The sequence below is a fragment of the Tupaia chinensis genome, unplaced genomic scaffold (genome assembly GCF_000334495.1).
Source record: "Tupaia chinensis unplaced genomic scaffold, TupChi_1.0 Scaffold146828_1, whole genome shotgun sequence".
Classification (NCBI taxonomy): Eukaryota; Metazoa; Chordata; class Mammalia; order Scandentia; family Tupaiidae; genus Tupaia; species Tupaia belangeri.
The window spans coordinates 669416-685987 of record NW_006206682.1 but is presented as its reverse complement, the minus strand read 5'-3'; the positions used below and the strand labels follow the sequence as shown (position 1 = coordinate 685987).

The window sequence follows — 16572 nt, the reverse complement described above, 5'->3', positions numbered from 1 at the left end:
CCCTGAAGATGCAGTTCAGAATTAATTTTCTAGGTTAACACATCCCAAACAGTAGTCTATGGACAGATACTGATCCATGAATTCATTTTCACTGTCTATGGTAAAAATGTCAGCCTTCACTCTGAAATGAAGACATTCCTAGTTTGTGTGAGTACACATGTGTGTCTGTTTAAATGTCTTTTATTTAATGAACTAATTAGAATAATTTGTCTTGTTTGCCTGTTTTAATCCTCTGATTTGGCAAATTTGAAGGTTGTTAACCTTATGGCATTCCTCAAGTTTTTACTGACAGGTCTGTGAAATCCAAGTGCCTTACCAAATGGCTTCTCCAAGGGGTAAGTAATCCAAACTCTACTTTCCTGCTAAATTAAGCAATAGTCTTATAGTAATTAATGAGGAAGAGAGGTTCAGATGTGCCGCGTGAGTTGTGCTATGTGAGCTGTGCTATGTGAGGTGTGCCATGTGGGATATGCCATGTGGGTGTGCAACACAGGATCTGCTTCTTAGTACCTGCCATGCAGGGTATGGCACAGACGTTAGGGTTAGAGTTAGTGCCACATAGGATCTGCCACACAGTTCGCCATGTGGGATTTGCTCCTAGGATCTGCTACACAGGGTCTCGCCCATGACTTGTGTCACACAGGATGTATCAGTCACATAGGTTGACCCATGTGAGATGTGCTCTGTGAGTTGTACCACATAAGGTGTGCCACATGGGGTCTGCCATGTGGGGTGTGCTACTTGGGGTGTGCCTTATAAGATCTAACACTTAGTATATGCCATGCAGGGCCTACCATGTGGGTTAGAATTAGGGTCATACAACACCTGCCACTTGGTATGTGGCTCACAGGGTTTGCCACATAGGATCTGCTCCTAGGATATGCCACACAGGGCTTGCCATGCAGGATATGCTATGCACAATGTACCATGTAGAGTCAGCCATGTGGGATGTGCCATGTGGTATGTACCACGTGAGGTGTGCCTTGTGTGGTGTGCCATGTGGGATGTGTCACATGAGATGTGTCTTGTAAGATGTGCTATGTGAAGTGTGTCTTCTGGGGTCTGCAAAGTGATGTGCCACATAAGGTGAGCCAGAGAGCCACACAGACTATGCCATGGGAGTGCCACAACATGTGAGCCAAGTGCAATGTGAGCCATGGGTCACATGAGGCATGATGCATGGGATGTGCCACATGGGATGTTCCATGTGAGCCACAGGCCACATGGATTATGCCACATGGGACGTGCATGTGAGGTTTGCCATATGTGCCACACAAGGTGTGCCGTGTGGGAAGTGACACATGAGCCACATGGGGTGTGCCATGAAGTATGCCACAAAGATGTGCCATGTGAAGTGTGCCATGTGGGGTGTGCCACATGAGTCACGAGAAGTATGCCATGAGAGGCATGCCACATGAACCATGGGCTTTGTGAGGCAGGCCACTGGGGGTGCCATGTGGGATGTACGACATGAGCCACGTGAGGTGTGCCACATGGCTGACCATGGTTGAGTCCCAGACCTGCAGGCTTGAAAATCATGCCAGAGATATGTATGAGTGCCCAAAAATCAAGGAAGAGAAAAGAAGAGAGTGGATTGCAGTGTGGCCATCTCCCCAGGGGGTGATTTCTCACTTTTCCTTTCACTGTCTCTCTCTCTGTCCCACTCCAGCAAGTACACACCCTCTGTGGCAAAAATCTATGAATCATTATCATTTTCATCCCAGGTGAAAATCAAAGGAAACTTGTGTATTATTTCAACCTTTAGAGTTTAAAACCATCTTAGCAGGATGATGTATCACCTTACAAATTCTAGATGGTTATTTGCAGAGTATATTGACCAATCAAATTGTGAATAAGGTAATATATATACTCCTAGTATCTCTAGAAATAATATGAGGAAGAACCCATCTAAGCACGATCACTAGAAAATTAATATGATTTCTCCCAAATGACTTCATGGACACCAAGTAATACTAATGACTGGGGACCAGCAGGTGGTGTAGTGGTTAGGGTGCTGGACTCCCACATGGTCAACTGTGGTTCGAGTCCTGGATCTGGTGGCTTGAATCTCACACTGGTCATGTGTGTGTGCATGTCTAGAATCCCAAGAGGAGAACCGAAGCATGGCCATCCCCCCTGGGGGTGGTTTTTCACTTTTTTTCCTGTCTCTCTGGCAAGTGCATGCACCCAATAGCAAAAAAAATCTTTCTTAAAATACAAGAGATAGCAGACTGGAAAGCTGTAGAGATTTTTGAACACCTAACATCTTTTGCATGCCTTTCCTAATTTGGTGACTTTCTCACAGAATGAGTCCTGTCTCTAAGGTCAGGAATCAGACATTGCGTTACCAGCTCCCTGGCACTATGCAACCTAAAATTCATAAATCAGACACAGCCGTAGCAGACTTTGTTCAGAGAGAGAAACATGAAGAAGAAAACCAGCTCTAGTGAGGGCGGCAAGGAAGAAGACACCCTGCTTTCAGGGCTGCTGTAATAGGAATTCGAGAACCTAGAGCCCTGCATTATGGTGAGGCTATTTCTCTGCACAGCTTCAGTGCTATGCGCAGGGCAGGGAGCAATTCCTGGAGTAATCTTGCTGGATTTGTTCTTGTTATAGCCTTTAAGTCTGACTCTAGCTAACCTGGAGATTCTATGAACTGGCTAATTTCCTAAAGCAAATTCCCTTTATGTTTCAACCATCTAAAGAGAATTCTGTTCTTTGCAACAAAGAACCCTAACTTAGATAGCAAGTGTTACCATAATCAAACAGGAAAAGAAAACCTTCACATTTTTGTGACATTTGGCTACAGGAAAAAAAAAAAAATCCAAAAACCCATTTGATCCAGAATAAAGAAACTAGCATGTTTGTGGACAAATTTACTTTAGGAGAGGTAAAAGCTGTTATCACACAGCGATAATATTCCAAAGGCATGGCTAATTATAAATATACATCAGAGAACTAAAAAATCTTGATAACAACGTGAACATACCATCTTTATCAGCAGTGTCTTGGGGCTTTGATTTCAAGGTGAAGATCTTCCGTAGCTTACAGTTAGCTGAGACGATAATTCCATCCAATGACTGAAAAGCTGCTCCTTTAAAAATTTCACTGGTGAATGCTACCAAGTCAATGCACAGATTGCACCACTGAAACAGAGAGAAGCAAGGAAGAGTAAGTTTCTTCCAGAGTCACGTAAAATGAGCACACCATTTACATGAAGGGAATTCATAGGGAATGCATGTTAAGAAAAAACTATGCATAGGAGGGACCAGCAGTTGGCGTAATGGCTATGTCGCTGGACTCCCACATGGTTGACCGCGGTTCACGTCCCGGACCCGGTGACTTAAACAACACACACCGGGCATGTGTGCGTGTGTGCCCAAGATCCCGAGAGGAGAATGGAGGAGAAGGGATTGTGGCGTGGCCATCCCCCCTGGGGGGTGATTTCTCACTTTCTGTCTCTCTGTCTCTGTCTGGCGAGTGCACGCGCCCTATAGCGAAAACCTCTCCCCTCCCCCCCCCAAAAAAAAACTGCATAGGATAGTTTACTCCGGGTGGTCCCACCGTTTGCAATGTATCCCTGACACAGGCATGGCTCCTGATAGCCCTGGGCTTGCTTCTTGCTGGCCCTGTGGCCCCTGTGCACATCTGCCTGAACAGGAGTGAAAGTAAAAAACAAAAGCAAAAACAAACAAACAAACAAAAACTATGCATAAATTTCAAAATTTCTTTGTACCAATATCAACCTGTACTTTAATTCCATTATTTTTCCACAAACATTTGGATGTCCCCTCATGTGTAGAAAGTCCAGAGAGTTGAGAAATTTTTTCTGGTTTGATCAGTCCTAACCCAATTTTCTCCCTTAAGCAAATCTGTTTTGGTTTAAATTTTACTTAAAATTATCTTGATTCTTCCAAAGAAATCACCACAACCTTTTAAACCACACGGTAGTCACCTGGCTGCAGAGTTCCCATCATTAAGACAAGGCTATGACAACTCTGGGAACTAACTCTGTATCTGTTGGCAGTTTGCTAGTGGGAAGCTAATTGCAGGTGCATTACACCACTTGTCTTGAAAATCAGGAATAAGTAGCCAATTGTTCCTTTAAGAGGACTAATCTGATTACAATTCACCACTTACATTTGTTTTTTTTTTTTTTTAAAGACAAGAATGAAATTAGAAGCTAGGTTTAAACTATGGCCAGTGCTGTCTATTTACAACCAATTAACCTATTGTACAGAAACAGATTTTTCTAAAGAAGTTGTAATTATGCTTGGTATTTTCCAGTTTTAAAAGTATTCTTACAGGGACTAATTTCTGCCCATTAAACAATTAGACCCCTCAATATTTCATCAAATAAATTCTCTAAATGCCCTGAGTTAAAGTAAAAACAAAAAAACTTTGCGATAAAAGTAAAATATATTTAAACTATAGGACAAAAACAAGTAAAATAAAGTAGTATTAAAGTCCATATGTGCCTCTTGTAAAGCATCAGGTTCTTCCTTTATTTGTTTAGAAATACAGTTGTTTTTTTTATTTTTTTTGGATGGCGGGAGAGGTTTTTGCCATAGGGTGTGTGCACTCGCCAGAAAGACAGGGAGAGATAGAGAGACAGAAAACGAGAAACCACCCCCCAGGGGGAATAGTCATGCCACATTCCCTTCTCCATTCTCCTCTTGGGATCTTGGGCACGCACACACACCTGGCGTCGACTACACGGGAGTACAACGACACAGCCATTACTCCAACTGCTAGTCCCAGAAACAGTTTATGTAAAAGTCCATTGTATATATTTTTTTAAAAAAGGCAAACTTGTTCTATTTAGGAATGTTGATTTTTATACAGAGGTGAGCCTGAGGTTTTCACAGTAGAAAAGTAAAAGAGATTGTAGCAATTTATTGATTAAAACCATGAAGATTATTTTCTTTGTAGATATCTCCACAGCAAAGTTATTTTCCCAAGCCATGGGAATACTCTGGTCTTTTGGGAGGGAAAGGGGCTTGATATAAATGAAGGTAGGAGGTGGAACTGAGTGTAATGTAATAATGAGAGTGACTTGACCAGCAGGCTATGGGGTGCTGGGGAGGAGTGGGAAGTGATGTGGGATGGGCCAGTAAGGCCAAGTTCCAGAGCAACTGAAGGATCAAGGATCAACTGCTTAAAGCATCACTGCAGTTCTTGAAAGCAGAATGTGCAGAAGCAGCGTACTAGAAGTCTGGACTCACCTGATGCAGTGATATTTTGGGATGCTAGAGTTGGGGTCAGTGGAACGAGGCAGGGCTGAGGCAGAAAAGAAAGAAGCCACTTACATTTTTTTTTTTTTTTTAAAGACAAGAATGAAATTAGAAGCTAGGTTTAAACTATGGCCAGTGCTGTCTATTTACAACCAATTAACCTATTGTACAGAAACAGATTTTTCTAAAGAAGTTGTAATTATGCTTGGTATTTTCCAGTTTTAAAAGTATTCTTACAGGGACTAATTTCTGCCCATTAAACAATTAGACCCCTCAATATTTCATCAAATAAATTCTCTAAATGCCCTGAGTTAAAGTAAAAACAAAAAAACTTTGCGATAAAAGTAAAATATATTTAAACTATAGGACAAAAACAAGTAAAATAAAGTAGTATTAAAGTCCATATGTGCTTCTTTTAAAGCATCAGGCTCTTCCTTTATTTGTTTAGAAATACAGTTGTTTTTTTTATTTTTTTTGGATGGCGGGAGAGGTTTTTGCCATAGGGTGTGTGCACTCGCCAGAAAGACAGGGAGAGATAGAGAGACAGAAAACGAGAAACCACCCCCCAGGGGGAATAGTCATGCCACATTCCCTTCTCCATTCTCCTCTTGGGATCTTGGGCACGCACACACACCTGGCGTCGACTACACGGGAGTACAACGACACAGCCATTACTCCAACTGCTAGTCCCAGAAACAGTTTATGTAAAAGTCCATTGTATATTTTTTTTAAAAAAAGGCAAACCTGTTCTATTTAGGAATGTTGATTTTTATACAGAGGTGAGCCTGAAGTTGTTTTCACAGTAGAAAAGTAAAAGAGATTGTAGCAATTTATTGATTAAAACCATGAAGATTATTTTCTTTGTAGATATCTCCACAGCAAAGTTATTTTCCCAAGCCATGGGAATACTCTGGTCTTTTGGGAGGGAAAGGGGCTTGATATAAATGAAGGTAGGAGGTGGAACTGAGTGTAATGTAATAATGAGAGTGACTTGACCAGCAGGCTATGGGGTGCTGGGGAGGAGTGGGAAGTGATGTGGGATGGGCCAGTAAGGCCAAGTTCCAGAGCAACTGAAGGATCAAGGATCAACTGCTTAAAGCATCACTGCAGTTCTTGAAAGCAGAATGTGCAGAAGCAGCGTACTAGAAGTCTGGACTCACCTGATGCAGTGATATTTTGGGATGCTAGAGTTGGGGTCAGTGGAACGAGGCAGGGCTGAGGCAGAAAAGAAAGACTAGTTCTCTGTCAGTCATCTCAGCATAAAGGAAGAGGACTGGCCAGAAGGCTGAGGCAGGAAGTGGAATGTATGAGACGAATCTAGTAGGTAACAGCACAGGTTGAAATACTTTGTATTCGTGAAATCCAGGTTATAGGACATGGAGGTGCTGGGCTTTCCAGCTATCCAATAGTGATAAACATTACTATTTTAGCATGATTACTGTTGTAGAACTGTGGTTCCTCTTTCTAAAGGACTTAACATCATGCCCCAACCCCAGCATCCTGCTGGTTCATCCCCTCATAATCTCTTTCATCTAGTCTCTCCACAATACTAAGGACTTACCAGCTGTTCAATACTGGGCCTGGCTCCAGGGATACAGATAGTGAGGTGACAGATCATACATTTTGGGAAGGGAGGAAGTCATGTGACATCTTAGTACAATTACCACAGAAGACATTATGGTGGGTGGGTGGGGACACTAGTTTAAGAAAGCATTCTAAAAACATTTTAAAAATTTTGTTGATGGTATTATATGCAAAATATAAGGCATAATACCAAAAGTCTTCTACCAAATACAGACCTTTGTTACCCTCTTCCCTCATCTAATTATACTGTTAACTTTGTTTCTCCTATTTTTTTAATTTGCCAGAGGGTACAGACACTTGCCAGAGAGAGACAGACAGACAGACAGACAAAGGGAGAGAAAGTGAGAGGGGGCAAGCACTCACTCATGGGGCATGGTCACACAACACAATCCCTTCTTTTCTTTTTTTTTTTTTTTGGAGAGGTTTTCGCTATAGGGCGGCTGCGCTTGCCAGACAGACAGAGAGAGACATAGAGACAGAAAGCGAGAAATCACCCCCCGGGGGGGGATGGTCACGCCACAATCCCCTCTCCTCCATTCTCCTCTCGGGATCTTGGGCACGCACGCACACGCGCCCGGCGTGAGTTTTAAGCCACCGGGTCCAGGATGCGAACCGCGGTCGACTACGTGGGAGTCCAGCGACACAGCCATTACGCTAACTGCTGGTTCCCACACCACAATCCCTTCTACTCCATTTGTCCATCCTGTTGTAACTTTGAGCATGCACACACATGTGCCTGGCTATTTCTCAAGCTGGTGAAGCTGAGATTTGAACCACATGGTTGGCTATGTGGGATCTGGCTCCCTTAACCACCAGGCCACAAGGCCAGTTTGCTTTTCTCCTCATTTTAAAATATCTTTCGATTCATCAATTTTAGTCATTATCAAATGATTTCATACTATATACCTAAGATTTTTAGCTCACGTACACACCTTACTTTCCCCACTTCATCCTTCCTGGGTAACTCTCATTCGCTCTCCTTTTTTCCTTAAAAATCTATATTCTGTTTTCCTTCTTGTGACTAAATACTGTACACAAGTGATTGCTGAGACAAGTGGTGCTCTATGATTACCTTTGTACTCCTTATATAACTTTTAAAATATGTTTACAGTTAGTAACTGCTTGTTTTATGTGTTTCATTTTGACCCTAAGTCTTCCCACATGGAGGAAAGGATTGAAGGTGACATTTGAGTTTGATTTTGACAATGAGAAGTCTTCTAAACCAAGGGAGGAATGGGACCCATTTCTGTCCCAGAGCCCCACCCCTGTAACTCTCTGTGTAAATGAACTTCCAGGTGTCTGCATCATAAGCTCTGCCTGCAAATCAGTGCCTATGTCCTTCAAAACCTCTCCAGTCCCCCCCAAAAGACTGACTATGCTCTGGAATCAAAACCAAAACAGATAACTGCATAAAGAATTTGATAAAAGTTTACTTTTATGGAGTAACTTACAAATGAGAGTTGGGGGTCAGCAGAGGTTGATTCTTACATGTAGAGCGCTACTGATTCTACTTCTGCTGTGTCCTGCTCCACTGTGCCACACTCTCACTACACCTCCCCTACCAATATGGAACCTTTTTTGGAGATAGGTGAACTTTAGGGACAAACTTGGGAGAAAGGCATGAATGTTATGGGCTGAAAGGTCAAAGTTTACTAGCTTCCCAAAGGTTCAGAGCAAGGGCCTAGTACTGAATGACTTTAGGATGCTGGCAAGAGAGGAAGGCCACAAAGATGGCATTAGTCTGGTTCACTCACATACTCCCACAACAGGCCTGTACCCTCTACATGCCTTTCTTATGTGTCATGGTAATGCTGCCTTTATTGTTACTGCCTGAATTAACACTTCATAGAAAGTATTCAGGATAACAGTATGCATGTGTGTGAAGACATGCTTATAAAAACATGATCACACACATATATGTTCAATTCTTATTTTATAATTTTTCAATAAGTGTCTGGAAACTGATAACTCTGCTTAATGAATTTACTTCCTGGGAGTATAGATGGAAGTAGTTCCTAAAAAGATAGGATAACTCACAAATCCACCATTGTTAGAGGAATTGTTTTTTAGGTTCAGTTTGTATTTTGAAAGGTTCCAATTTTTTATATCTTTAATAAATAACTCATAATTAGAATAAAAGTTGTAAAACATTTTCTAAAGTTTTGGGACAGAGTATGAAACTCTCTACTATCAACATGTGGATTATCTGAATTATAGTCAATCTTTATAAGATTTTTTTCATTGTTCTTGGTGAGAGTATCCACTCTTAAAGTTCTTCTTTCTTTCTTTTTGACATTTTTCTTGATTTCTAATTACTTTACTCCTATGTGCAAATCTAGTCCAGCAAGGAAGATTCTCAATCTGAAATGTTCATAATTATGGGTCCTAAGAAGTATACACCAGGGACCAGCAGATGGTGTAATGGCTGTGTCACTGGACTCCCATGTAGCCGACCGTGGTTCGAGTCCTGGACCCGGTGGCTTAAACTCACACTGGGCGCATGTGCATGCGTGCCCAGTATCCTGAGAGGAGAATGGAGGAGGGGTTGTGGCGTGGGCATCACCCCTGGGGAGGGTGTGGTAATTTCTCACTGTATGCCTCTCTGTCTCTCTCTTTCTGGTGAGCGCACGTGCCCTGTAGCAAAAACCTCTCAAAAATAAAGTAGTAGTAGTATGTACTAACACCAGAATGACAACAATCTGAGCGAAAAGACAGTTCTGTCTAGTTAGCTGCTTGAATGAATAGTGAGGCCCAGCAGCAGTGCACTGGCTGACATTGCTATTTGGCAGGCTAAGGCCACCTGGGAGGCCTGGGTTTGATTCCTGACGCATCAGGACAGGTGGTACCATCAGTGTGTCTTTGCAGTTTACTCTTGTTTTGCTGAGTAGTACTCCGCTCTGTGAATAGACCTCAATTTGATTTTCCATTCTTCTGCTGCTGAACATTAGGCTCTCCTAAAGTTTGGGCTATTACAAATAAAGCTGTTATTTATTGATATTTGTGCCAATGCTGACTTTTGTTGCTGTTGTCATAGGATATGTGCACTTGCCAGAGAGGAGAGAGACAGAGATATACAGAAAGAGAGAAGGGGAGAAATCACCCTACAGGGAGTATGGCCAAGTCGCAATTCCTTTTCCTCCAGTATTTTGGGCATGCATGCACATGTGCCCAGCGTGATTTTTCAAGCTGTCCGGTCCAGAACTCGAACTGCCGTTGGCTATATGGGAGGCCAGTGCCTTAACCAGCATGGCACCTGCTGGCCCTCAAAAGTGGACTGTGTTGATTACTATAGTTTTATACCATGTCTTGAAGTCATGAGGTGAAAGTTTTACTTTTTGAAAACTGTTTTGGTTATTCTAGGTCCTTTGATTTGATTTTCTATATACACTTAAGAACTGGCCTGTTAATATTTGCTAAAAAAAAAAAAAGTTGCTGGGATTCCAACTGGAATTAAACTGAGTCTATAGATCAATTGGGAGAATACTGCCATCTTAACAAATATAGTCTTCTAATCTATGAATATAATGCCTCTCGCCATTTACTTAGGTTTTCTTCAATTTCTCCCAAAAATGTTGTATAGTTTTCAGTGTAAAGGCATATATTTTGTTAAATCTATTGCTGAGTATTTTCACATTTTTATGGCACTGTAATAATTCTTAAAACTTGAAAATTTCAGTTGTTTATAGCTAATATATACACAATTGAATTTGGTATATCGACCTTCTATCTTGTGACCCTGACAAACTCATGTACTATAAAAGACTTTGTTTCATCTCTGTAGATTTCTTATAATTTTCCACATAGAGCAAAATTGTCTTCAAAGAATGTTTTACTTTTTCTTTTCAATCTGTATGTTTTTTAATTGTCTTGCTGTATAGCCTGGGACCTCCAATTCAATGCTAAATAAAATTTGTTGTTCTCATTTTAGGGGTTAAGCAGCTAGTATTTCACCATTAACTATGATTTAGTTGAAGGTTTTCCATTGTGGCCCTTAAGAAGACTGAAGATGTTTTCTTCTTTTCCCAGCTTGGTATATTTAGCATGGCTAATGCATTTTTGTCAAGAGCTTTTCTGCATCTATTGAGATAATATGATTTTTTTAAACCTTTGTTTTATTAATGTGATGAACTATTGGGTTGTCAGAAAAGACATGACATATTTTTTCTATGTTTTTTCTATCAAAAATGCATCACAACTTTTCCAACAACCCAGTACACTGACTTTCAAATATAAGACCAACCATGAATTCCAGGAATAAATACCACTTGGTCATAGTGTTAAGGATCTATGTGTATAAGGAATACTGATTTATAGTTTTTTTGAAAATCATAATGTTTTTTTCAGGTTTTTTTCTGGTTTTAGTATCTGAATTACACTGGCTCATTTTATAAAATGAGATGGGAAATAGTCCTCCTCCTCCTCCCTTACCTAAAAGGAGTTTAAAATTGGTATTATGACTTCCTGAAATGTTTGGTATAATTAACTGTAAAGTTAACTGGATCTGGATTTTTTTGTATAAGAAGGTTTTAATTATAAATTAGCTTTCTAAAAATAGGCATAAAGCTATTCAGATTTTCTATTTCCTGTAGTACAGGTTTTTGTAATTTATATCCCTTTCTAAAAATTTTTCCTTGGACAGGAGGAAATCATTTGACATCTGCTTAGTACAATTACCACAGAGGGCCTTGTGGTTGGGTGGGTGAGGACATTGGTTTAAGAAAGCCTTCTAAAAACATTTTTAAAATTTTGTGATGGTATTATATACACGCATGCACCTGAGCATGAGAAAGAGAATGAGAGAAATACAAAGACACTCTAGACAAGGTCTAGTTACCTTTCTGCAGGATCTTGGAGATACCACATTTCAGGTCGACCAAGGCAGAGATCTAAACCATGGTCAGTCATGTGGTTTCCAGTACTGCAATGTAGCACTCTACAGATTGTGCCTTCCAGTACTGCAGTCTAGCACACTACGAATTGTGCCTCTAGGCTTTTCTTTCTTGATCACTCTAGTGAGTGGTTTATCACTTTTTCTAATCTTTTCAAAGAACCAACTTTTGGTTTCATTAATTTTTCTACAATTGTCCATTTTTTCCCATTGATTTAGCCATTTGATTACCTCTATTTTTCTGCATATTTGAGTTTAATTTGCTTTTCTTGTTTTGTTAGATAGATGCTTTATAATTAATTTTAAGTCTATTTGAATATAAGCATTAAAAACTATATACACTTCTCATTTAGCACTATTTCAGATTTATCCCACAAATTTTGGTATGCTTTATTTTCATTATCATCGAAATTTAGTTGAAATTATAAGCTGAAACATTTTCTAATATCTCTGTAATTTTTTCTTTGACTTGTAGATTTTTTAATTATAAATTAAAGTATGCTGCTTTATTTCCAGGTTCTTAGGATTATCTGATTATCTTTTTGTTATTGATAAGTAATTTAATTCCTTGCAGTCATGGAACATATGTGGGATGATTTTACTTGCTAAGTTTGTTAAGATAAATATAGCTTAACATATATATCTTGGTGAATGTTTGATGTGTAACTTGAAAATAATAATGTGTCTTCTGTGGTTTTTAGATGAAGTGTTCTACAAATGTCAAATAGGTCATATTTATATTATATTTCAAGTCTACATTCTTAGTGATTTTCCATCAATTATTGAAAGTATTCTTTAGACTTAATGTGCATTTCTTATAAATAGAATCAAAGTGTGTCTTGCTTTTTGTTCAATTTAACAATCTCTCTCTCTCTCTTTTTTTTTTTGGTTTGGATATTAATACCTCTAATGTTTTACATTTTTTCCCCAAAAGATTTATAACAAAAATACGTGGGATTTAGTATGAGTTTCGGTACACTAGGCAGCTACAGGATCTAAACAAGACACGACTAGAAACTGTAATCCTTCTCGTGTGCGTGAGGGAGCAGAACATTTCATTCCACTAAGAAGAGAAAATCACAACATGATCAGGCGTGATTATCTCATACTGCCTATTGTTCTAACTTCAGACTGGCAAACTTAGAAAAAATTTAAAAAATAAAACTGAACATAATTAACTGTCTCAGTTTCTTCCCTCCATTTTTCTTTTCCCATTTTCTTCATATGACCAGATGGGACAAGGACACAGACTTTGAGACAGCGTCAGGTGCTCTGCTGACTAAATGCCCCGCAGACGCATGGCTTCCCTGAGTGCCCAGAAACATTGAAACAACTGCTCAGTGTCATAGCTGAGGAATACAGGAAGAGGGGAGGGGATGAAGAGGGACTTAAAGAATTGTTGGTAGAAGCTTTGTGTCCACAGCACAGGTTCAAAAACCCAACCCAGAGCAACAATAGATGGCCTGAGTATCAACATTACCTAGCACAACTACACAGACCATATAACAGAGGAGCGAAGGCCTCTTTGCAGTCACGCAAGTTAGAATGCTAGCAGAGCAGACACTATCCAAATTCCACCAGGTATGGGTCATCAACCAAAAAGGTCAAAACCACTTGGTTTTTAAATGAAAATCTTTCACATCTACCTGTGTTTAAAAATAATAACTTACGATATTAACAGTTTCCTTAAAAAAGTAATTACCATAAAAGAGTTAAAATCATACATGTGGAAAAACTCTATTATCCTATGAATGTACTCCTTGGGAAGAGACAGATACATAACACACATAATGTGTTTTTAGTTTAAAGCTAAAAATACTCCCAAACAAAGGTAAAAATTTAAAACAAAAGTTAAAAGTTCTCTGTTGCAAACAATCTTAGGTCATTTAGATCAATACACACTAAATCAAATAAAATATTTACTCTCTTCTCTCATTTACGGTGCACTCCTACCTCCATCATGAATAATGGTGGGAATAATACAATGGGATATTACTTCAAATAGGTTGGCCAAGTCACTATACTCTTTCTCAAGAAAATTTTCAACAATAATCATCAATGTAACACATTGAAGCAAATTTGGACAGAGTAAATCAGATTTACTTATTTTGTACATAAACTTATTTCAAACTGTAAGACAGTTCTCTTTCACAGACCATCCTATGTAACCTCTGAGCTACAACTCATCTCTTTCATGCACCAAGACACTCAACTAGATACTCTAGCCATGACTTGCTTTTGGACAAAAATCGATAGCTAACATACTTACCTTCAATATGAACACCATGGAGCAATATGAAAAATATAAAAATAATCAACATTAGTAAGTGTGACAATAAGAAAATCACAAAGGAAAGGACATGCTAAAACTGACTCGACAGTCATTCCATCACTGCTCACTGTATAGATTTGATGCTGGTGACTCCATGGATGCACCCTTCTGATGCACTGCCAAGTGTCAGTTCTGAGTCCATTATGGTGACCCCAGTGTGATACTGCTTGCCTTCATTCACCACTGCCTATCCATGAGTTGGCTCCAAGGGGCCTGGGTGGGAGTAAGCACAGGACACACAAGTGCCAGGAGCCCAAGAGTGTTCCTGAAAACTTCACCTTGGATTTGGACAAGGAAACAAGTCAGTGGTTTGGAGTCATGGCAATAGTACCCACATTGGGGCTTAACCTCGGCAGGCAGCTTGGAGGATACTTCCTCCAGAGGGTTGGTCATAGATCGTGTCATGAACACCTCTGCACAGATGGGGTGGAGTCCAATCGTACTGTCCAGCTGCCTTTTGTTCAGTCCACACTTGAGTGCAGCTGCAAAGCCCTGTGTAACTTCTCCAGCATTTGGGCCCTGTATGTGAAGCCCACTACACGTTGTCTTTAATATTTCAAGCCAATTTGCATAATATTTGTTGGTATCTCTTGATGGAATCATCCATTCCAATGACCAAAAGTAACTGTGGTAAACCTCAATATTTTCTTCCCCAAATTTCACCACAACTCTCTCTTCAGAAAGGTTGTAAGCACTGTATTCCAAAAGAGTAAATACAGTTGTTGGAACATTTTCATAGTGACACTTCACAGTGGAACCACCGCAGAGCCTCAGAGCCAGCAATCTTGCAACCAGGATTGGTACAGGGTTGAGCTCCAGCTTCCCCTCTAATATATCACCAATGGCATAGATGTAAAGCATATTGGTCTGCTCTTCATCCGTGAGAGGTATTTTTCCAGTCTTTTCATTGATCTTCACTCCCACAGTTTGTAACCCAATTTTTCTTGGGCAAGCATCTCTTCCTGTTGCCAACAACACCGTCTTATACTCTCCTTCAATGGTCTTCTCACTATTGGTGGACTGAGCTACCAACCTGACTTGGCCTGGTGTCCCTACTTTCATCTGTTCAACTTTAATTGGCACAAATTGTTTGATAAACTTGATACCATGTGTTCACCAATTTTGTTGGCCATGTCCTGGTCAAATCCTCTAAGGAGAATGGATCACACCATAACAGTGATGTCTAAATACCAGCAAGAAATCTAGTACATTCCAAGGCAACATAGGATGAGTCTAACCCAGACAGTAAGGTAAGGAAAAAAGATCATCACAGCTGATGAAGTATTCTTTGTCGCCAGGGATGCCCAGAAAATGTGACCTTTCACCAGAAGCAATGTGAAATCTCTTTGCTAAGTAAATTTTTTCTTTACCTTTATTATTTGTGGCCTTAATCTTATGAGAACCAATAAACTCCCCATAAGCATTCTCATAGATGACTTTTTTTTTTCCCTAGAGCTACTCAGAAGTCCTAGTTCAGAGAGCCAATGTAGTTCTGTACAGCTTCTGTCATTCTGTCCCAGTCAAGTTTAACTATGTCCTTAACCCTCCATCCATAGTTGCAAGAGTCTCATAGGGCCTGTCCTAACAGAGCTGGTTGGTGCATCAGGTTTTTAGGTATGCAACCCACATTTGCCCATGTTCCTCTGAAACCGTGTCAGGTTCTAAGAGGTGCTGGAGTGACAAAATCTAGGACCATCACTTTCTTGATGTATTTGGCTATCTCCTCAGCAGCTGCCAGTCCTTCTGAGCCACCTCTGATGATGATAAGGTCACAGTCCACAGGACTCTGGGAGATCCTCAGAGCCATTCATTTTTAGTAGCTTTTGAAGTCTGCCCTCCTGCTAAACCTTCAAGGTTGGACCATGGCTGCCTATATCTTTAACTGTCTCACAAACACCATGGGCACGTTGGTCTCAGTGGTCAGTTCTGAGGGCACTCCATCCAGGCCGGGGCCATCCTATGGATGTAAGTGCGGTTTCTCACACCATTTTGCTGGTATAGCCCACCAAGAGGCCAGAAGGCAGAACTTAACGCTGACAATGAATCTGTGAATAAATGCGTGGAAGGTATTTGTAAAATGTATGAAGGACAACTGAAGAGAATGAATCCCAACAGTCCCTCCATCACATACGATATCAGTCAGTTGGTTTATTTCATCAATGATCTGGCAGATATCAGCTGCCTTGTTTACGCAGCTGATACCCAGACATACCAGCTGTATAACAAAGACTGGATTAAAGAGAAGATCTATGTGCTCCTTCATTGGTGGGCCCAACAAGCTGGGAAATAATTGAGCTGGAAGCATTAGGGGGATGGGAGTGGACTTGGAATACAGGTGTGTACAGCATGCTGTTGTGAAAGTTTTTGTATCATAGTATCCTATTTCCATTTTGTTACACTCTAGCCAAGAACTAATGCATTTCATGAAATGTGAGGATCTTGCTGAATCTCAACCCCTGTTGCCCCTTTTCTCCTTCTTCTTTCTTTTTTTTTTTTTTTTTTTTTTTTACTTAAACATTTGTATGATGATTAAT

The 16572-nt window shown here is 40.2% G+C and overlaps 1 protein-coding gene and 2 pseudogenes across 4 annotated transcripts in view; 1 reads left to right on the top strand and 2 right to left on the bottom strand.

The window, feature by feature from the left end:
* Positions 1-16572, bottom strand: part of CFAP20DC (CFAP20 domain containing) — a 276467-nt gene that overhangs the window by 155411 nt on the left and 104484 nt on the right. For all 4 annotated transcript variants that reach the window (XM_006169141.3, XM_006169139.3, XM_006169140.3 and 1 more), the window contains one exon: positions 2990-3146. In XM_006169141.3, the coding sequence (XP_006169203.1) occupies positions 2990-3146 (157 nt within the window). The remainder of the gene's footprint in view (positions 1-2989; positions 3147-16572) is intronic.
* LOC102501419 (thioredoxin reductase 1, cytoplasmic pseudogene) lies at positions 14382-15864 on the bottom strand (annotated as a pseudogene).
* LOC102501006 (enhancer of rudimentary homolog pseudogene) lies at positions 15998-16328 on the top strand (annotated as a pseudogene).